General features: G+C 47.7%; 1 protein-coding gene across 1 annotated transcript in view; it reads right to left on the bottom strand.

Moving 5' to 3' along the window:
• TRIO (trio Rho guanine nucleotide exchange factor) overlaps nt 1-22,682 on the bottom strand; it is a 307,445-nt gene that overhangs the window by 216,379 nt on the left and 68,384 nt on the right. The window contains exon 9 of the mRNA XM_029913308.1: nt 15,034-15,156. Within this exon, the coding sequence (XP_029769168.1) occupies nt 15,034-15,156 (123 nt within the window). The remainder of the gene's footprint in view (nt 1-15,033; nt 15,157-22,682) is intronic.

Here is a 22,682-nt window from a genome sequence, read left to right as displayed (position 1 = left end):
TCAGACCCAGCTTGATGTGTAAGGGTGGTAACAAAATCTTCCTTGATTCAACAAGTGGTGGATGCTGAACACTTTTCCTTCCAGGCTCCAATGACTGTCGGAGTGGCCAATCTTTCTTGATGTAGTGGGAATCTCTTGCACGACTATCCCATTCACAGAGAAAACAGCAGTACTTTGTGTATCCAGTCTGCAGACCAAGCAAGAGAGCAACAACCTTCAAATCGCCACAAAGCTGCCACTGATGTTGGCCATAGTTTATGCACCTCAAAAGTTGTTTCATGTTGTCATAGGTTTCCTTCATATGGACTGCATGACCAACTGGAATTGATGGCAAAACATTGCCATTCTGCAGTAAAACAGCTTTAAGACTCGTCTTCGATGAATCAATGAACAGTCTCCACTCATCTGGATCGTGAACGATGTTGAGGGCTGCCCTCACACCATCAATGTTGTTGCAAGCTACAAGATCACCTTTCATGAAGAAGAATGGGACAAGATTCTTTTGACTGTCACGGAACATGGAAACCCTAACATCACCTGCCAGGAGATTCCACTGCTGTAGTCTGGAGCCCAACAACTCTGCCTTACTCTTGGGTAGTTCCAAATCCCTGATAAGGTCATTCAGTTCCACACCTCATAACACAAGGTGTGGTTCAGAGGAGGAGGATGGGAGAAAATGTGGGTCCTGTGACATTGATGGTTCAGGACCAGAAGTTTCATCCTCTTCCTCTTCCTCGTCTGACTCAAGTGAGAATGATTCTGGTGCATCAGGAACCGGCAGTCCTTCTCCGTGGGGTACTGGGCGTATAGCTGATGGAATGTTTGGATAATGCACAGTCCACTTTTTCTTCTTTGACACACCTTTCCCAACTGGAGGCACCATGCAGAAGTAACAATTGCTGGTATGATCTGTTGGCTCTCTCCAAATCATTGGCACTGCAAAAGGCATAGATTTCCTTTTCCTGTTCAACCACTGGCCAAGATTTGTTGCACAAGTGTTGCAGCATATATGTGGGGCCCACCTCTTGTCCTGATCTCCAATTTGGCAGCCAAAATAAAGGTGATAGGCTTTCTTAACCATAGTGGTTATACTGCGCTTTTGTGATGCAAAAGTCACTTCACCACAAACATAGCAGAAGTTATCTGCACTGTTCACACAAGTACGAGGCATCTCTGCTCACTTTGGCTAAACAGAAATGTGTCCCTTTGCAAAATCAAACACTGACAAATAAGAGAGCACCACACTGTATGATTTCTAGAGCTGATATAGGGTAATTTGTTCAGCAGAGTGATGTAAGCTTTGTTATGATTGCATCATCCATGACTTCTAGGAATAACATGATGCAATTCATATCATGTATGATGCAATACCACCTTCAGATTGCATCATTCATTGTTTTGCCTAAAAAGCAAGTACTGTCCAAACCCAGTCATAGATTTATTCATAGATCCAGTCAAAGATGTATTTTAGTCATTTCTGGTTTAAATTGAGATCCCTTCCCTTTATAACTCACTTATCCTCCGCCATTCCCAAGTCAAGGGTCGTATATACTGACCCAATAGCATATCTTGAAAACTAGAGCCAATCAACAATTTTAAGCATCATTTTCGTTCTCAGTGACCCAGAATTAGTAAAGTTTGACTACATTTATTTCAGAAGCATTTTGGCTGTAGAGCAGTGTAGCAGTCTCAGATGATGATCCAGCATGTTGTTCATTTTAAGAATACTTTCCCTGCAGATTTGACAAAACGCAAAGAAGGTACCAATGTGAGGTTTCTAAAGATAGCTACAGCACTCGATGCGAGGTTTAAGAATCTGAAGTGCCTTCCAAAATTTGAGAGGGATGAGGTGTGGAGCATACTTTCAGAAGTCTTAAAAGAGCAACACTCCGATGTGGAAACTACAGAACCCGAACCACCAAAAAAACCCAACCTTTTGCTGGTGGCATCGGACTCAGATAATGAAAATGAACATGTGTCGGTCCGTACTACTTTGGACTGCTATTGAGCAGCACCCCTCATTAGCGTGGACACAGGTACCCTGGAATGGTGGTTGAAGCATGAAGGGACATACGAATCTTTAGCGCATCTGGCATGTAAATATCTTGCGACGCCGGCTACAACAGTGCCAGGTGAATGCCTGTTCTCACTTTCAGGTGACATTGTAACCGAGAAGCGGGAAGCATTATCTCCTGCAAATGTAAACAAACTTGTTTGTCTGAGCGATTGGCTGAATAAGAAATAGGACTGAGTGGACTTGCAGGCTCTAAATTTTACATAGTTTCATTTTTGAATGCAGTTTTTTTGTACATAATTCTACATTTGTAAGTTCAACTTTCATGATAAAGAGATTTCACTACAGTACTTGTATTAGGTGAATTGACAAATACTATTTCTTTTGTTTTTTACAATGCAAATACTTGTAATCAAAAATAAATATAAAGTGAGCACTATACACTTTGTATTCTGTGTTGTAATTGAAATGGATCTATTTGGAAATGTAGAAAACATCCAAAAATAAACAATAATAGAATACCATTTATTTAAATAACAGTGTGATTAATCGCAATTAATTTTTTTAACCACTTGGCAGCCCTACTTTTCAGAGATTCTGCAGTAGCTGTCACCTTCATGAGCCATTCCTCAAGAAAATGAACAGCTGTTATGTATTTATATAGCACAAAATATAATGTATCTAGCCTTCATACAAAAGTTAAATGTGAATTAAATAAAATAGCACAGAGTCGTAGCCACCACCAATATAAGAAAATGGACAAGGGCTGCCAGGTAACTGGTAAAAGTAGGAGGCTACAATGGTCTCTCATGAGCTGGCTGAAATATAAAGGCCTTACTTCAGCCTTGACTTACTCTACAAACCGGCTCAGGAGGACATGGTCAGGAAGGGATTTCTACAGACTTGGTCCCTAAACCAAGGAAGCTGATCCAGAGCTCAATTAAGATGCAACCGCCATATGGATAAAAAGTTAACTCGGCTTTGTAGAAGAAACACATGGCTAACAGACTCTTGCCCTATACACCATACACGTGTCTTGGGCAGAGACCATTATGCACCATTGGACATCTCTCAGCCACAGTTGCAAAAAAAGGAATAGCTGAGTCAGAATCCAATCCACAAATACACAAGGGAATAAACACAAAATAGTTGTCAGCATCCAAACTTTTTTAAGCTGAGAATCTTTTGCCCTAGAAGTGGGCTGGTTAAAGGTAACAGACATCAAAATCCTATACATGTGGGGTAAGTGTTCTTATGTGTGCAACACAGATCATGAGAAATTTTAGCTATCAGGGAAGAAAGGGTAGGCTGTAGCGCTGCTTCTTTAAAGGCAAAATTGGTCAGTTTGATAGTAACTGTTACTACTCACTTATGGCTTGTGTGTGTAATACTGAAAAATTTTTACATGTGTGTTACAATCTCCATATTTTGTAGATATATTCATACCTAAGGCTACGATTTTATCACGGTTGCATGTTGTGTGCTAGCTTATTCCATGACTTCCAGAGACCTCCGTGATTTCAGCCCATGATGGCTAGGAGTTGCAGGGTCACCCTGCCACCCACGGCACTGGAAGCTGGGGGGGCCCTGCGGGCGGCGGGGTGACCCTGCAGCTCTGGGCTGCTTTGGGCAGTGGAGGGACCCTGCAGCTCCGGGCCGCCTCAGGGGGATCTTGCAGCTTCCGGCCATCTTGGGCAGTCGGAGCCCCTGGAGCTCTGAGCCCCCACAGGCGGTGGGGGCCCCTGGAGCTCTGAGCAAGGGTCCCCACAGTTGCCCAGCCACCACGGGTTGTGTGGGGACTCTGCAACTCCCCATTTTGTCATGGATATTTTTAGTAAAATCAGGGACAGATCACGGGCTTCCATGAATTTTTCTTCATTGCCTATCCGTTACTTTTACTAAAAATATCCGTGACAAAGTATTAGCTTTATTCATAACTGCTAAAGAAATCATTTTAACCTATAGCCAATGTGACAAATCCCCTTTACATTTGCATTGATGGGATACATAAACATACTGCAGGCCAATGTCTTCCACCTACTGCCCTTGTTGTAGAAGACCAATATTATCCTGTACAGTGAGCAGATGAAAGTGTCAATCTTTCATCAGAATGTTTAACCTGTGATAAGATTGAAGTCTGCTGACATTACAGGGAATTATGAACACTTTTTGCATGTTGTGGGCTAGCTCACTCTATGATTCTTTTGAGCAGTCCTGGGGAGCTGGAATCTGAACTACCCTGGAGAAACAGCATAGGAGGAAAAAAGGACAGATCACCTGTCTGAACTTGTCAGCTCCTTAGCTGAAAGCGAATAGTTCAGCATTTACTAGTGGCTCCAGGTGATTGAGCAATGTAGCCAGGTGGGATTTCAAGGGGATGATGCCTTCTCATCTTTTTTTGTAGAGTTGACTCTGATAACCCCAGGTGTGGCCAGGTTCTCTGATCAAAGGAAAAACGTGAATAACTCGAAGTGTATGTAGGGAATAAATACACTTCAAATTTAACCTTCATCTGCAGTCACTCTTACAGAACTGTACCTATTGGGTTCCGGGAAGTGGGCGGGCAAAGCCCGCCCACTGCTAAAGGATCCTCCCCCCAGCCTAAGGGGAGGACCCACAGGACCTAAAACCCAAATGATTACGGGGGACAACTAATGTAAAAACAGGGACAGGAGTGCGATTAAAGGGTCAAAAGAAGGGAACCTGACGGGGACACCGAGCAGATAACCCCAGACAGCGCCCACTGCTCCTCAAAGGTGTCAAGGGAGCCAGTGGATGCCGCCCAGAGGAACTCTGCCCGGATACGTGAATGGACAGAGGATCGGAAACAGGCCCCACAGTCACAGGAACCTCCATCGGCCAACCTCCTCTCCCTGGTTTTATAGATGGCCTGTTTAGCCAGGGCCAAGAGGAAGTTGACCAGGAGGTCCCGTGACTTTGTGGGGCCACAGATAGGGAGTGCATAAATGAGAAGGTGAGGGGAAAAGTGTAACCAAAAACGCAACATAATGTCGGTGAGGAGCCAGTGTAGGGGCTGCAACCTGGCACACTCCAGGTAAACGTGAGCCAGGGTCTCCCTCACACCGCAGAAAGGACAGGTGTCAGGGACAGGGGTAAACCACGCCAAGTACACGCCCATGCTCACGGCCCCATGAAGGAGCCGCTAACTGACATCCCCGGCGGGCCTCGGGACCAGGGTGGAATAGAGGCTGGCCCACCGGGGCTTCTCACCCTCGACAGGTGGCAGGAGGTCCCGTCACTTCGTATCGGGGTGGGACACGAGGGTGAGGAAGTGAAGAGTGTGGAGCACGAGCGTGTATAGATGTTTCCTTGGCGCGGTCAGGAAACGAACCGGCTGCAAGTCGTGCAGCCGGCTCACGGAGAAGGGGCGGGGAAGCCGGTTGGGTCCACAGGGCAGGGGCCCGATAAAAAGGTCCGGAGGACCAGGGGTGGAGGGTGGGCGGGGCGTGCCCTCGCGCAGGACCTGGTCGAGGTAGACCCGAGCAGCGAGCGGCAAAGCGGCCCTCACCTCCTGAAGTACGCGCCGGGGAGTACAAGGCCTGGAGAGCCCCATGCGCCGAGCGAGCGTCAGGGAATCCAGCCAGACTCCCCGGTCGTAGTCCAGGAGGTCTCCGACTCTCGTGACTTCTGCCAGGACCAACCTCTGGCGCACCGCGGGGGACTCCGCCACCTGCACACGAAGCTGGGGGTTGTGTAGCAGGGGCTCCGCGAAGAGATCTGCCCCCCCGGTGGCCGCCACGGACCTGGTTGCTGAGAACAGCTTCTAGGTCTGGAGGAGGTCCTGGTAGAAGACCGGCAGCCCGGAGAGGTCTCGGGGAAGACCTCTCGGATCGAGATAAAAGAGCTGCCGGTCGTATCGGAGCCCTCGGAAGCGGCGCAGGAAGGCGTGCGCCAGTACTCTCCACTCCGGACTACCTGCACCATAAAGGAGCCTCTGCAGGGCCTGGAGGCGGAAGACATGGACCTGAGTGCGAAAGCACTTCAGGCCCTGCCCTCCCTCCTCCAGGGGCAGATGGAGGACCCCCACAGAGACCCAGTGCAGCCCTGGCCAAAAGAACTCCAGAATCGCCCTCCGGAGGTCGGCCAGGAAGCCCGGGGCCGGGACCAGGGTGTTGAGACGGTACCAGAGCATGGACAGGACTAGTTGATTGAGTACCAGTGCCCTCCCGTGAAGGGAGAGGCAACGGAGTAGTCCTGTCCATTTCCGGAGCCGCTCCGTCACCCTGCCCTGTAAACCTTGCCAGTTCTCCGGCGGAGATGGATGCGTGGCAGAAAGGTAAACGCCGAGATAGAGCAGCGGACCCGTGCTCCACCGGATGGCCTGAAGCGCGGGTGGGAGGGAGCTCGCCTGCCACCCGGCCCCTACCACCAGGCCAGAGCTCTTGACCCAGTTGACCCAGGCGGAGGAGGCCGCCGAGTACACGGTTTGGCAAGCCTCCACCCGCACCAAGTCGCCCGGGTCCTGGACCACGAGGAGAACATCGTCGGCGTAAGCCGACAGGACCAGCCGCAGCTCCGGCTCCCGAAGCACCAACCCCGTCAACCTCCTGCGGAGGAGACAGAGGAAGGGCTCGATCGCCAGAGCATAGAGCTGGCCCGAGAGGGGGCACCCCTGCCGCACTCCCCGCCCGAAGCTGACCGGTTCGGTCAGGGTCCAGTTGAGCCTGACCAGACACTCTGCGGAAGCGTACAGCACCTGGAGAAAACCCACAAACTGGGTTCCGAAGCCTAACGCTTGCAGAGTGCCCAGGAGATACCCGTGGTCCACCCTGTCGAACGCCTTCTCCTGATCCAGGGACAGGAGGGCAAATGACAGACCATCCCTACACCCAAGTTCCAGAAGATCCCGGACCAGGTAGAGGTTATCAAAGATGCTATGGCCCGGGACGGTGTAGGTCTGGTCTGGGTGGATCACGTCCTCCAGCACGGACCCCAGCCGCAGCGAGATGGCCTTGGCTATGATTTTGTAGTCCGTGCTGAGGAGCGAGACGGGACGCCAATTTTGTAAGTCGCGGAGGTCCCCCTTCTTCGGCAATAAGGCGAGCACGGCTTGCCTACACGGAAGAGGGAGGACCCCGCTCAGCAAGGCCTCGGCCCAGACGGTGACTAGGTCCGGGCCGAGGACGTCCCAGAACACGCGGTAGAACTCCACGGTCAGCCCGTCCATGCCCAGAGATTTATTGGTGGGCATGCGGCGGAGGGCTTCCGAGAACTCGGCCAGAGAGAGAGGCAACTCTAGCCGGTCCCGGTCGCCCGCGCTGACCGTCGGGAATCCGTCCCAGAGCACTCTGCAAGCGGTAGGGTCGGTCGGATCCAGGGAGAAAAGGTGTGCGTAGAAGGTCCTGGCCCTCTCGCACATCTCCGCCGGATCCGTGAGGGGGCTGCCGTCCTCCGCCAGGAGGCAGGTGACGTGCCTCCTGGCCCCCCTCCTTTTCTCCAGGGCGTAGAAGAAGCGGGAGCCACGATCCATCTCCCGAAGGAGGCGGATGCGGGATCGAACAAAAGCACCCCGGGCCCGATGATCGTCGAGGGCCCGGAGCTCCTCCCGCTTCTCCCGGCACGCTCCGCAAAGGGATGGATCCTCAGGGCTGGCGGCCAGACGCCTCTCTAGCTCTAAGACCTCCCGTTCCAACTGTTCTATCGCCGCATTCCTCCGTCGGCTGGCGCCCCGGGTGTAGTCACGGCAGAAGAGCCGGGCGCGCACCTTTCCTAGGTCCCACCATCGCCGCGCTGAGGGAAAGGCACGCCGCTGCCCTCGCCAGACCAGCCAGAACTCCCAGAAGGACGCCACGAAGCCCACATCCTCCAGCAAACTATTGTTAAAATGCCAATAGGCCGGCCCCGGCCTCTCCGCACAGAGAGAGGCCTTCACGGTGACTAGATGGTGATCCGAAAAAGGGGCCGGCCTGACGTCGGAGGAGTGGGCCCGTGAAAGATGGAAGCGTGACAAGTAAATGCGGTCCAACCGGGAGTGGCACGACCGATGGGCTTCCACCCGGACATAGGTGAACGTGGAGACATCGTCCGGGTGGTGGTCGCGCCAGACGTCCACCAGGGAGTGATGTTCCACAATCTCCCGGAGGACGTCCGCGGCGGCCGGGCACTGCTCGGTCCCCGAGCGGTCCCGCTCCTCGAGGGTAGCATTGAAGTCCCCGCCCAGGACCAGGCACTCACGAGGATCCAAGGAGCCGAGGAAGGCGGACGCCTGCTGATAAAAAGGCAACCGCTCCGGGCCCGATGTCAGGGCATAGACGTTGACAAGGTTGATCACAAGCCCCTCCATGCGGACCCGGAGGTGCAGCAGGCGGCCCGGCACAACCTCGGCAACCCCCAGCACCTCGGGCCGTAGGTCGGGGGAGAACAGGGTAGCCACTCCAGCAGTACGAACTGTGAGATGGCTAAAATAGACCCTGTCCCCCCACTCCAGCCGCCAGCTGTCTTCGGCGGCCGGATCCGTGTGGGTCTCCTGCAGGAAAACCACAGAGTACCCCCCCTCCCGAAGGAAGGAGAGCACCTGGCACCTGCGGAGACCCACCCTACAGCCCCGGGTGTTCAATGTTGCAAAAGTGATAGGTGGCATGAGGAGGGCTGGGGGGGAACCTTGTCGGCAGGGATGCTCACGGCCCCCATTGGGCCGCGCAGTAAACTGTGACCCACCCCGAAGGTGAGCAAGGAGTCACGGAAGCTGCGGACCCGCTGGTAAGCCGCGGCATCCTGCTTCCCGGTCCTTTTACACTCCCCCATGAGGGCCCTCGCGGCCCGGAGGATCTGGTGGAAATCCCCCCATCGCTGGAGAGCAAGCGGCACCTTATTGCGGGAGCCACGGACGTCTTCTAAAAACTCCCGCAGCTCTTCTCTCAGCGTATGGGGGGGTGGGGTCACTGGCTTCTGGTCATTCCCCGTTGGGGCCCCTGGCACGGCCCCGTGGCCCACCGAGACGGGCAGGCCCACCGAGACCGAGTCCCTCCGGATGTGCCCTATCGCCCGGCAGAGGTAGCACCGGGCCTCCCCCGTGGAATAGTGCACCTGGTAATGGGCCCCCTGATAGGGGACCAGGAAAGACCCCTCGAGCGCCTCTCCGCCACGCGCCGCTGGCGGCAGTTGGAGCTGCACATGCCGGCGGGACGAGAGGACGTGACGGAGGGCGGGGTCTTTGCAGCCCAGCGAGAGAGGGCGGACGATGGAAATTGGCTTCCCCAGGGTCGAAAGGGCGGGCAGCAGGGCGACATTGGGGAGGAAAGGAGGAACGGAGGTGAGGACCATACGGACACCCAGGTCCTCCAGTGGCTCCAGGGGGACGAACATGCCCCCCACCGCCAGGCCCTTCTCCACCGCCTCCTGGGCGGCGGCCACCGAGGCAAGGAAGAAAACAACCTTCCCATACATTTTGGAGGCCGCCACGATGGCCATGGGCCCCACCACCCTCGCCAATGCCCGCACGTAGTTCTCCACGTGGGGCGAGGCGGGCACCAGGAGGCAATGGACGCCGTGCTTCCTAGTCAAGGTGGGAAAGGGGCCCAGGCCGCTACAGATGGAAACAGAGGCGGTGGATGGACAAGATGGCGTACTGGCAGGCGGGGGGGCCACCGCCACCTGGGCATATGCTCTGGGGGCCGGGGGAGGGGCACCCGCAGAGCTGGTGGAGGGAGCAGCGGGAAGGGAAGCCGCGGCCGGTGGCGGGGCCGCCGCAGCCCCTGCCATGGAGGGCCCAGTCTTCCTAGCGGGGCTCTTCCCCTTCTTTTTGCCCTGGCCTTTCCTGCCGCCTGGGGCAGCTCCCCCAGAATTGGAGGGAGCGAGGGACATGGCAGCAGCGGAGGTCACCCCGTCGCCCGCCGCTGCCAACACCGCAGCGGGGGCAGCGGCAGGTGGTTTGGCAGCGGCGGTTGAGGAAGAGGCCAAGGGGACAGGCGGGGGAGGGACGGCGGAGTCTACTTGGGGAGGCTCGCCCGCCGTGTTCCCCTCCATTATGAGCAAGGAGGCAGGGGAAAACACACCGGAGAAAAATGGGGGCAGCTAAAGGTAAAGCAGGTCAACCACTCCTCCCCGCTAGGCTGTAGGCAGGGGAGGAGGGCGCCAAAACGGGGGGAGATGGGGGGTATCAAGGGCTTGTGGGGGGGGGGGGGGGGGGGACCGGCCCCGGGCCCCTCTAGTTGCACTAAGGGAGGGAAGGTCACACTAACAGCAGGGGGTGCAGTGATTAACAAAATGTGATGGGGGGCACAAGCGCAAGGGAGGGGGCATGGGCACACGAGGGGAGGGATCAATCAGGACAAGGTGGGGCGCAAAGGGAGGGGAGCAACTAGGCTGGGAATGGGGCAGAGAAATCAAGGGGCTAATCGCAGGGCTGGGGTGGGACAACCGAACCAAACTGCAGAGGGAAAAGGGCGGGGCAGGCAAACAAACAGAAGCTGGGGAGGGGCAAAAGGCTACAGAGGGCAAATGGGGTAGGCAGCAAGGGGCAGAGCTGGGAGGCCTGTTGCGAAGAGGAAGGGGTCAGTTCAGGGGGGGTAGGTGCGCTCACGAGCACTTGTGCAAAAGTCAATGTGTGGGCTTCCTGCCTGCCGCTGCAGGCCCAAACGATGTCAATAGGGCGTGGCAGGCCAGGAGAGCAGCAGAGTCCCAGAGGCAGGAGCAGAGGCAGATGGTAAATGGGCTGTGGGGGTGGTGGAGGGGGCAACTGTGGTGGTGGGGGTTGTGGGGGGGCACAGATAGACCAGGGGGCAGGCTCCACGCCACACCCCTGTGTCCCCACAAATACAGTCTAGACCCCCACCACTAGAGCACAGTTCGAAAATTACTCAGTCCTGAATGGCCCCCTCCACAGTGGTCTCCAGAGTCCCGTGCGCTCCCCCAGCAGCCGATGGTCTATGTAGTCCTCTTCCTCCACCTCCAGGCTCCAGCAGCTCCCCAGGACACATGCAGCAGCAGCAGCTCCAACAACCCTGGCAGCCAGGCAGGAAAGACCCCCCACAGGTGGTAGTGGTGATGGTGAAGGTGGGGTCCTGGCTTCTCCCTCCAGAGATGGTGGGGAGGGGGGGCTGGCCAGAAAAGGCCCCCCCACCCCTCGCTCAGCAGCAGTGGTAGCAGCAGCAGTCCAGGGAAGGAGCTCCAGCCAGCAGCAGCAGTCCAGGGAAGTAAGGGAAAGGGGAGAGCTCCAGCCAGCAGAGCAGGTGGAGAGAAGAAGGAGAAGGGAGAGCTCCAGCCAGCAGGGCAGCCACAGAGGACACTGAGCACGCTCTGTAGCGGGGTGGCTACCCCGCTCCTGCCTGAGGGGTTTAAAACAGCCCTGGCAGAGGGCTGGGGCAAAGGGAAAAGCTACTGGGCTGATTGGGGAAGTAGCCACAGCTGGGACACCCCAATCAGGCCACAGCTGGCCGGTATAAGAGAGGCTCGGAGCCAGGAGCCCAAACAGTCTCTCTCTGCCTTCAGAAGGGGAAGGGCCTGGCTGCAGGGAGCTAGACACAGAGTACCTGGGTGGAGCAGGGCTGGGGACAGGCTGGGGAACTTCAGCCTGGATAGCCCCAGGCTGCGGCCTAGTATTAGGCCAAGGGGTACTGGGGGTTGCACAGGGCAGCCCAGGGCTAGTCCAAGGCAGCAGGTTCAAACCCAATCTTACCTGTGATGAGTGGCCTATGCTGCAGTCTGCCCCAGGGAGCGGGGGCTAGTTGGTGACTGGCAGTGGCCTTATTCTGAGGTGAGGTAGGGATAGTGGGTGGGGGTTCCCCTGGGAGGGGAGACCTGCGGGTACTGCCAGGGGCAGCACCCAGAGCAAGGGGCACCGGGGTCCTGGGAGGGACACGGGAGCCTGAGGAAGAGGACAGGCGGATCACCAGCCTGCAGAGGGCGCTCCAGAGGCTGGTGAGCTAATTCCCTGGATGACCAGCAGGAGGCGCTGCAGGGGTGAGTCCAGACCTTCTACAGAACATAATGCATCTCATAGCAAAAAACTGTCATATGTCCGAACACAAGTGAACAGTAGGAGTATGTGAGAGACATCACATTCATTGTAATTTTAAGCCCTGAAGTATAAAACTCAACTGTCTTATTTGGAATACACAAAGCAGGGATGCATGTTTGTTGTCTGCTTATATTTGGTTTAGAGAAGGGAAAAATCTCGAAGGGTGTGTCTGTCTTGGCAGTCACCACAGAACCAGAAGTTAGAGATGGAAAAAAAGACTTATTAGGTCATCTTGTCTATCCTTTTGCCAGTGAAGGATTGTTCGCTACAGTATATTTAAGTACTTTGTCCAGTCTAGTTTTTCAAGTCTCAAGCAATAGAGATTCCACCCCTTCCCTGAGGAGATTATTTTTCAATCTAGTAGAGCTCTGCATCAGGAAGTTTTTCCTTATTATTCAGCTTAAATTTTTCCTTTGTTCAGTTTCATTACATTACACCTAAAACGACTCCTCTTGTTGCCTAGATCAGAGGTTCTCAAACTGTGGTCCGTGGACCACCAGTGGTCTGCAAGCTCCATTCAGGTGGTCCACAGATAGTTCCCTCGAAGGTACGCACCTGGGCGGCCCACATGAGAGAATGAAGGGCCACCCACCTAATTAGTGGAGACATGCAGGCGTGGCTCCACTAATTAGGTGCCTGGACCCTGGAGAAGATGCACATGTAAGATGAGGTGGTGCCTTGGGGGGAATAGGGAGTACGTGGGAGGGGGCAGTGGGATGAGAAGAGAGGGTAGGAGGAATTTGGAACGTCCAGGGCTGCGGCGGCCAGAGAAAGAGGCGACTGTCCCCAGCTCCAGGGCTGTGGCTGCCAGGGAGAGACAGCCCTCCTTCCCAGCCCCAGCTTGGGGGCTGCTGCGGCAGGGGAGAGAGGGCACATTCATCGCATTAGAAAGGTAAGACTACTCAGGGCAGGGGGTTGGGATGTAGGAGGGGTGCGGCAGGGGGCTCAGGGTAGCGGGTTGGGGTGTAGGAGGGGTGCGGCGGGGGCTCAGGGCAGGGGGTTGGAGTGCGGGGTGCAGGAGGGTTCAGGGTGCAGGCTCCGGCCCGGCGCCGCTTACCTTGAGCAGCTCTGGGGTGGCAGCAGCGTGCAGCGGGGCCTCAGGGCCGTGGTGCTGGCCGCTTCCGGGAGCGGCAATCCAAAGCCCTGACGGGCCAGATCTGTAGTTTGCCCACCCCTGCTCTAAGACATGCTCTCAACATTACAGGCCCATAAATGGCTACCTTGTGCATTAAACAGGAAAACTAATACAAACAAAACCCACATCTTGTAAACACACAATATTTGACCCCGCACTCACACTTCGATCAATCCACTATACTGTCTATTAAATCTGTATTTCTGATTCTGTTAATACTTCACACTATTTCGGTTGTCTGAGTGCCACTTCCAGCAGTCATTAGCAAAAAAGACTAATGGGAAAACACCACAACCTCCCAATTTAAACTCTAACATTCCCCTGGTAAACAAACCAGCTTAGACACACCTACTATATATGGTTTGCCTTAGCATACATGTTTGCCAGTATAATTCATCAATAAAACTGGCTAGCAGATAACCCTGACAGTGCAAGCGTCACCAGTAGTGTATGTGTTGAAGCTAAGTGTCAGCTATACCAGGGTTGTTGTTTTTCCCATTTTTGATGATTTGTATCACAATACCTTTCTTGTCGGGTAACTATTTCTCCAAGTCTTTTCTTTTCAAACGTTACAAGGTGTGATTTCACTAATTGCAACTCAATTTCTTTTAAGATAATACCCAGATATACTCATTTCTTTAATGTTTTCCAAGCCTTTTTTTTTTTTTTGACTATGCAGTATTTCCAAGGTGCACAATAATTCCTAGTTACACCTTCCTTATCTTCCAAGCTAAAACCAGGCATACAAAAACATTCAATAGGCTCAGTCATTTTTCTCAGACCATATGCTTTTAAAAAAATCTCTGGGTGAATAAAAACTGAATTCATAAATGTTACTGGTAATCTTACTTGATGCTAGAGCTGGTCGAAAATATTCTGAACGAACTGTTTTCCACCCAACAATGTTGATTTCATGGAAACCAGGCACTCTGGCTACCCGGCTTCCCAGGCTTCCACACATGCCTGACTTGAAACTCAGCAGCTAGGGAATGTTGGAGCCTGGGGTGCAGGGATTGGAATTATTCAAACAATCCCATTTTGGTTCTTCTGAAATGCAAGAATTTTTAAGATGTCCCTCCCATGGAAGACTGCACATATCTGACTTTTTGTGCTGATTAGGAATTAAAGTTTTTATTTTATTTTATCTGAGAAATGTGAAGTTTTTCACGGGATGGAAATTCCAGTACCTACACAACCTGCACCAGAACTTGAATTGTAAACATTCAGCTCAGAAGAAATGTATCTATTGTTACATCCTGTTTCATCATCTAGCAAACATATTAAACTCATTTGTTTTAACTGGGAGAATGGTCGTCAATCTTAACTCAAGCAACATAAGCACGAGTCCTTAAGTCCCAACTTTGTGTATTAAAATGTTCTAATTTTCATATTGATGTTTCTGCAGCCAAACAAAGGTATTGTTATATTTATGAGATTGATGTGAATACTTAAACCCGGGGTTAAAAACCAATGTTTACTATCGTTTGTTTTAACTGGTTATGTTGAATGGCTGACTGACCACTGAGTTTATCAGATGGGTGTTTGATTTTTACAAACAATTAGGTGTGCCTACTTGCACCCAATCTGATATTAAAGATTTCAGAGATTTCTTGTTTGTTGTTCTTGCAAGCATCATTTTCACTTTTTGCAGTTGATGCATTGCTTTTTGCTTTCAATATTTTTATGCACAATTGAAAACTCAAATAAAAATCTACTCTAGAAGTTAAGTTAAAAGGAAACACTCCAAATTTAATTTGCAGGGTGTCTGGATTCATTTTTTTCTTCCCAGAGCACTCAGTGTGCCCAGCCCTTCAATGTCAAGTAGGCAATTTAAGGCACCACTGAACAGTGATATAGGTTCAATTGTTTAACAGGATGTGGGTTTAACACGTTTGAAACATTTACCTGTGCTACTTCTTCAAAGTCTTCATGGCGTTTCTGCAAAGCTCTGGCCCGATGCAGGGATTTTCCTACCCCGGTGTGTTTGCTAAGGAAAGCTTCTCCATGATTCTCAATCCAGTCCAATACCTGCAACAAAACAACGACCGCATAAAATATAGCTTCAATGCATGCTTCTCTGTTTTGCTTCCAGAGCCTGCTTCCTGCAGTGGGAGAAATAAAAAGCAATAAAACTAAGCTATCAAAGAAACTGAAGAGCAGTTAGTTATGCAACAATCTATGAAGAACTGTATTGATAGTTCTGATGTTAGTTTCCCCTTTACAAAATTTTAATAAAGCTTTACATTGAAAGCTATGTTAACAGTTACTAAGCCGGTAGCCATCTCAATCTAGCAAGATTATACAGTATATGTTGACAGAGTTCTACCACGGCCCAGTGGACTCCACAGCAAGGACACCCTAAGTTCTACAGCAGGGTCCATGGATTCTGTAGCACTATGATTTGACAGGCTGGAAATTTTGTAGCAATTTAGTTTAAACTCCCGTTTTTAATTAATTGAACACACAGCACAGTATGTATTTTATCTTTGCTGATGTAGAACTGATTTACATACCTTCTACATTTGTATTTATTTATTTTTATAACTACACTGCACCACAAAAGTAATAAGGAGAGTTAGAGGTTTTGGCAGCTGGATAGGGGACAGTTGGGACTTCTGGCACTTAGGGAAATGTTGGGTCTGTTACAGATAAGCACATTAGATTGATGTTTCCACTAATGTAGAATAGTGAAAACATTTAGGTTGGCATTTAAACAGTCATTATTAGGCACTGAGTTAATTTTCTGTAGATGAATGAGGAAGTTCACATTTTTGAAGAGCTATTGTTTCAGGTCCTTTGGAGACTGGCTGTATGTCTACACTGCAATAAGACACCTGTGCCAGCTGACTCGGGCTTGCGGGTCTCCACTGCAGGGTTGTTTAACTGTGCTGCAGATGTTCAGGCTCGGGCTGGAGCCTGAGCTTTGGGACCCTCCTCCCTTGCAGGCTCCTAGAGCCTGGACTCCAGTCTGAGCCCAAATATCTACACTGCAATTAAATAACCCCGCAGCCAAAGGCCTGAGAGCCCAAGCCAGCTGGCAGGAGCCAGCCGCGGATGTTTAATTGCAGTGTAGAGATACCCTAGGAGACAACTGCAACAGTTAACCTTAATGCAAATGGAGTAACCTTCACAACCATATGAGTTTTTTGGTGTTGTTTTTTAAACGAAAGCTTAGACTCTGGGAGCATAATTCTGCACTTTATTTGAGTCACTGAACACAAGGCCTTGAATAATTTAACATTTTTTTCTGTAATAAATCAATAATGGACTTCACATGATCAAAAAGAACATTTTACTGAATAGCACATTTAAGTTCTACTTCTCAAGGGAGTTCCTAGTCTCCTACAGTGTAGTAAAATCAATGGAAGGGTCAGCAATCAAGAAGCCAGTCCTAGGATCCTTGCATATTTTCACTGAAAGGTGTTAATGCTACAAGTTATGTCTGTATTACAAGTTTTAATTAAATAAATGAGGCTCTCAAAGACAAAAATAATCAATTATGGTATTAATAAGCTAGATCTTTAAATCTTACACTACAGTGCCTGCGCCAAGAACTTTGTAAAACTGTGGACTCCATACTGCACAATGGTTTCTACATTTAACAATATTCTCTACAGTGCTACACACATCCTCTTCAAGGGGGTAGAAAAGGGACATCTTGTAGTTAAGTTTCATTCATTTTTTAAATAAGTTCATTACTTTAAATCTTTCAATGAAAATTTAAACAATTAGAAAGACTTCATACAATATTTAATTCTATATAAGCCAAATCATTCCACAAGTCCAAGACTGCTACACAGAACAAGGAGAAACTTCACAGGAGTGATACAATACACATCTTCCAGAATTCAACTTGACCAGGAGGAATCTCTTTTATATATATCCTATACAATACTATGGAACACAGCTTTAGTGATAAGTTTTATTTAAGAGCTGCCTTAGAAGTGCACACCCACAGGTCCCCTAAATACACTTTCTGGTCATTTTTTTTTCTTTATACAGCATTTAAAAGTTATATTTAGTTTTTAAGAGGTGCAGTTATTAACTGGAGACAGTGACAACACTAGTACATATATTTAAGAGCTCTTGATATACTGTATGGATCTACATTTGTGACTTCACTTTATGTACCATTACCGCAATACAAAGTAAGTAAATATAAATATAAATAAATAATTTGTTCATGTGCATTTGTCTTTCCTTTATGTAGAGTTTAAAGCCAAAATTTTATGAAGACAACATTTCAGAATATCTATTTTCTTTATTATAGTAATGATATAAACTAGCATTAGAGCTAGGTGATGGGATGTCTACTTTTAGCTCACCATTTACACAGTTGTGATAGTTTACTATCCTTCCAGATAGCTGCCTACTTTTCAAGTTTTATATAAACTTATGAATTAACCTGAACCCTAAGTAGGCAGCTATCTGGAAAAATAATAAATTACCACAACTGTACTGCTTCTTAAGGCACACCGTCAGCTTAATTAGTAAACATCTGTATTACCGCAGCACCTAGGAGCTAGGACATTGGTCACAAAGCAAATAATGGGCAAAGCAGGAAACCGACTGTGGTAGCATCCAGAATCCCTGCTCTATCCACTACTCAGCTTTCATTCTACGCATTCACTTCCAGAAAAGCATGGTGCTATTCACAACTGTGTGAATATAGCTTGAAACAAAATACAAGTCAGATGCAATAAAAAAGAATTCACCACAATGATTTGTTAAGGCACCTATAACTAAGTTCAATGTGATGGGGTGTTCACCCCCCATCAGCCCTGGAGGGGCCACAGTGGTTCAGAAAGGGCCAATTAACCTTCACAGTTGCACCTGCAGGGAGGCCCTGGCGTTTACAAACACTAATTACAGATGAGGCCCAGCTGGGATAGGTTTATAAAAAGAGGAAGTTTGTTAATAGCGGATGGGACTGCAGTCACTCTCTGGGCCTAGTGAGGAGAGAAGGAGGAAACCCAGAGGGGAACAGAAGCCCTGAGATCCTAATCCTGAGGGAAGGGGTTTACCCAAAAGGGGAGTGGAGAAGAAAGCCAGCAGGGGATAGAATAGGAAGAAGCCCAGGGAAACAGCAGCCAGGGTAGAGACAGTATGGACATTGACTGATGATTATAAGATCCCTGGGCAGGAAACCACAGTAGCAGGCAAGCCCGTGTTCCCCTACCAGCCACCGGGAAGTGGCGCAGGACTGGTGAAGGCGGCACCTGGACAATTGGACTGGCAAGACGTCAATACCCTGGAAGGGGAAAACTATACAGTGAGCCAGCCGGAGGGCTGAATCATGAAGAGAGAGCAGATGAGGCCAGACGAGAGCTGATCCCCAGACCCACCGCCAATGGTGAGTGAACCCTTTTACAGTCTGCTTACCTATATGATCACAATTTAAGCAGTTAACATTTACTCCAGTGAAAGTCTACATTAAGTTATTTTGAGATATTTTGTCTAATTTCTGAAATATACCTGTTTGAATTCTATACATTATCTCACCTTATTTACACAATCTGCCACCTTTACTGACTAAATTGTGTTTTTCACGGCTCTTCACTCCTGTTGGCATCTCTCAGCCACTACAACTATGAGGTGGTGGACTGGGATTCTTTTCTGGCTTGTGCATGACCAACAAATTTTCTTGCTAAAGTTCTAATCCTGTAACTGTATACTCATGGATAATGTGATGCATGTGTATAATTCCAAACTACATTTTTAAATTTAAATGGATTTTTATTTGTTGGTGGTGCATACCTCAGAAGGATCCCTTTCTGACTTTGAGATCTGAGTTGGCAGGACTGGCAGTTAGAAAAAAAAATGCTCAAGTTTGTCAACTGATTTCCAGATCATATTTTCTTGACACACACAATATGCAATCGCATGATGCCACATTCACAGCCACTTAAGATTAGAAACACACTTCAATAAATCACTTTAGGACATGTGTCTGGGGTCCAACAATAAAGAGACAATAGAGAAAAACAATATTGTTGTTGTATAATTTTTTTAGGAAAAATTATCAGATTTACCATTTTTATAGTTTATTCTTGGATTGTCTTTAATTTTGTTCTTTGAAAGCGAAAGGGTTGACTGGAGAAGGTACAGAAAAACGTGTAACTAAGAAACATGGTCATGTCTAGTATGCACATACAATGATTACATTTTCTTCATAATGATTTAATAAAATCCATTTGTAAAATTTGTACTTAAAGGTGGTTGAAACAAAAGACTGCTTTGCTCTCTGGCCTTGAAACACATCTATTAAACACAGACTCTGAAAGTAGTAGAGTTTCTCTTCAGTTTCGTTTAACAGATAAAGAGAACAGTTTTAAACCTTACTGGAAAGCTAGGCTTGGCAGAATTTGTTTTTGTTTGTTTTTAATAATTTTGACATATTAGTATTTTAAAGCTTTTTTTATTTTTATCAATATAAATTTTCAGTTGTGGGAAATCAGGGGGCCAGATCAGACAATAATTATTTAATGACAGTAGACACAGATTCTAAAAGTTAATGCTTTATAACTGTTAAAACAGTCATCATACACATGTAAAAATATAAACAAATTATCCTTAAATCAAACCCCCATAAGTTCTCAAGCAGCATTTTTGTTACTTTGCCTAGCTGTAAATTTCAATTATTGTTAATGGAAATTTTTCTTCATTTGGGGTGGGTGTGTGTGTGGGGGTGGGTGGGTGTGTGTGTGTGTGTGTGTCAAAATCAAGGTTTACTGACATTACTGATTAAAAAAAAATCTAACCCTTTCAATCCTAACTCCAGTTAATATCCTGTAATAAATACCCTCTTGGACACACAACCACAAGCCAAACTTTGAATTTACAATAGCTCATACTTTCTAATTATTTCAAGATTTGTATCTTTAGCAACAATAACAAAACAGTTCCTACTTGAGAAATCTCAATGACAATTTCAAGACCATACAACTTCAGAAAAATGATGCATTAAGCGGAAAGCAGTTGGGTGGTTGCCTGTCTTATGCAGAAGTTCATGTTTTGATCTATATTAAGACTGATAGGAATTTAGAAAGATGAATATGCATACAACATTCATCTCTAAGAACTTCATCACATATCCTCAATTTTTACTTGACTTTACCAACTTCTAAAGCACCCCTATGGCTTACCAGGTCCACTGAGACCCCAGAAGGCAGATGTAAGCTATGATCCTACAATCAGGCAAAACTTATCAACTCCAACAGTATCTATTCTGGGCACTAGTTTGTAACTGAAAGCCAGTTTCAAACCCACACATAATTGTAAGTAAAAGGGCCAACATACCACGATTGTACTATTGTAATTAAAAGCAGTAATGAAAGCAAGATTTTGTTCAGTTCCACGTATTCTATACAGATGCACTTCATTAGCACATTCCAGTACATTTCCCTTATTTCCAAAGAGCTCCTATGTAAATTGTCTTAATTTAAACCTGTCCAAATAACATTTTCAAGAATTCCATGTACTGTAGTGGCTTACTTGACATTCCTGTACTACTTGTGCTGGTCAGATGAAGTTACACAGCCTTCAAGTAGGGAAGTTCAGTCCCATGCCCTCCTCCCCAGAAAACTGTAGAAGGGAAATGAAAACCTCTGATATTAGCCAGGCATGTTGCATAAACACATGGCTGCACAAAATGAGGAAGACGCTGAGGATTCTGTCATGTGTAGGGAGAATGAAGCCCAGAGACCAGGATTGAAAGACTTTTCACTGCTTCAATGGTCTAGCTACAGTTGGTGCACATCTCTGTATGCAATAATTTTAAAAAATCAAGACAGATGCTTAAGTGGACAGAAACTCCTCGGTCAGCAGGAATAAGGGGGAAAATCATATGTCAATGAGTACCTACTGGTGATGCATTTTCAATGTTCCTGGCTAGTTTCAAGGAGGCCACTCTCCTAACATTTCAGATGTGAAACTAAGGTGAACTAAGATTGCAGAAGGGTTATGATTATAAAGAAAAATTCTGCTCTCAATTGCATTAGACTTCTAGAGTTAATTCAGATTTATATAGATTTTACTGACAACGGAATTTGGCCAACAGAGGAGTAAATGGAAAGCACTGAATATAGGATTGAGGCAAACTTTGCACTCCACACAGTGATGGTGACGCCCTGACTTTCCAAATGGTGCAGGTGGGGAGATTTTCTCGGGGAAAAAGTAAACGGACTATGAATAAAGCCACAAAAACTGAGCAACACTACTTTTCCCAAACTGAACCTAGCACTACTTCACATCTTTGTGCTAGGGCTGTTGATTAATTGCAGTTAACTCACGCAATTAACTAAAAAAAAATTAATCGCGATTAATAGCAGTTTTAATTGCACTGTTAAACAATAGAACTGAAATTTATAAAATATTGTGGATGTTTTCCTACATTTTCATATATTTTGTATTCTATGTTGTAACTGAAATCAAAGTGTATATTTTTTATTAATATTTGCACTGTAAAAATGATAAACAAAAGAAATAGTATTTTTTCAATTCACCTCATACAAGTACTGTAGTGCAATCTCTGTCATGAAAATGCAACTTATAAATGTAGACTTTTTTGTTACATAACTGCACTCAAAAACAAAACAATGTAAAACTTCAGAGCCTACAAGTCCACCCAGTCCTACTTCTTTTTCAGCCAATCACTAAGAGAAAACAAGTTTGCTTCTATTTACAGGAAATAATGCTACCCTCTTCTTACTTACAGTGTCACTAGAAAGTGAGAAAAGGCATTTGCTTGGCACTTTTGTAGCGGGCATTGCAAGTTATTTACATGCCAGGTATGCTAAACAAAGTCTTAAAAGAGCAACCCTCTGATGCAGAAACTACAGAACCCAAACCACCAAAAAAGAAAAACAACTTTCTGCTGGTGGCATCTGACTCAGATAATGAAAATGAACATGGATCGGTCCATACTGCTTTGGATTGTTATCGAGCAGAACCTGTCATCAGCATGGACCCATGTCCCCTGGAATGGTGGTTGAAGCACGAAGGGACATATAAATCTTTAGTGTATCTGGCACATAAATATCTTGCGAAGCCGGCTACAGCAGTGCCATGAGAATCCCTGTTCTCACATTCAGGTGACACTATAAACAAGAAGCGGGCAGCATTATCTCCTGCAAATGTAAACAAACTTGTTTGTCTGAGCAATTGGCTGAACAAGAAGTAGGACTGAGTGGACTTGCAGGCTCCAAAATTTTACATTGTTTTATTTTTGAATGCAATTTTTTTTTGTACATAATTCTACATTTGTAAATTCAACTTTCATGATTAAGCGATTGCACGACAGTACTTGTATTAGGTGAACTGAAAAATACTTTTTTTTTAACTTTTGTTTTTTTACAGTACAAATACTTGTAATCAAAAATAAATATAAAGTGAGCACTGTACACTTTTTATTCTGTGTTGTAACTGAAATCAATATATTTGAAAATGTAGAAAACATCCAAAAATATTTAAATAAATGGTATTCTATTTTTTTAATCACTCAATTAATCACAATTAATTTTTTTAATCGCTTGACAAGCCCTACTTTGTACCCA

The sequence above is a fragment of the Terrapene carolina genome, unplaced genomic scaffold (genome assembly GCF_002925995.2).
Source record: "Terrapene carolina triunguis isolate 2854851 unplaced genomic scaffold, T_m_triunguis-2.0 Scaffold580, whole genome shotgun sequence".
In the NCBI taxonomy this organism is placed as follows: domain Eukaryota; kingdom Metazoa; phylum Chordata; order Testudines; family Emydidae; genus Terrapene; species Terrapene triunguis.
This window is presented reverse-complemented; position numbering and strand designations above follow the sequence as displayed.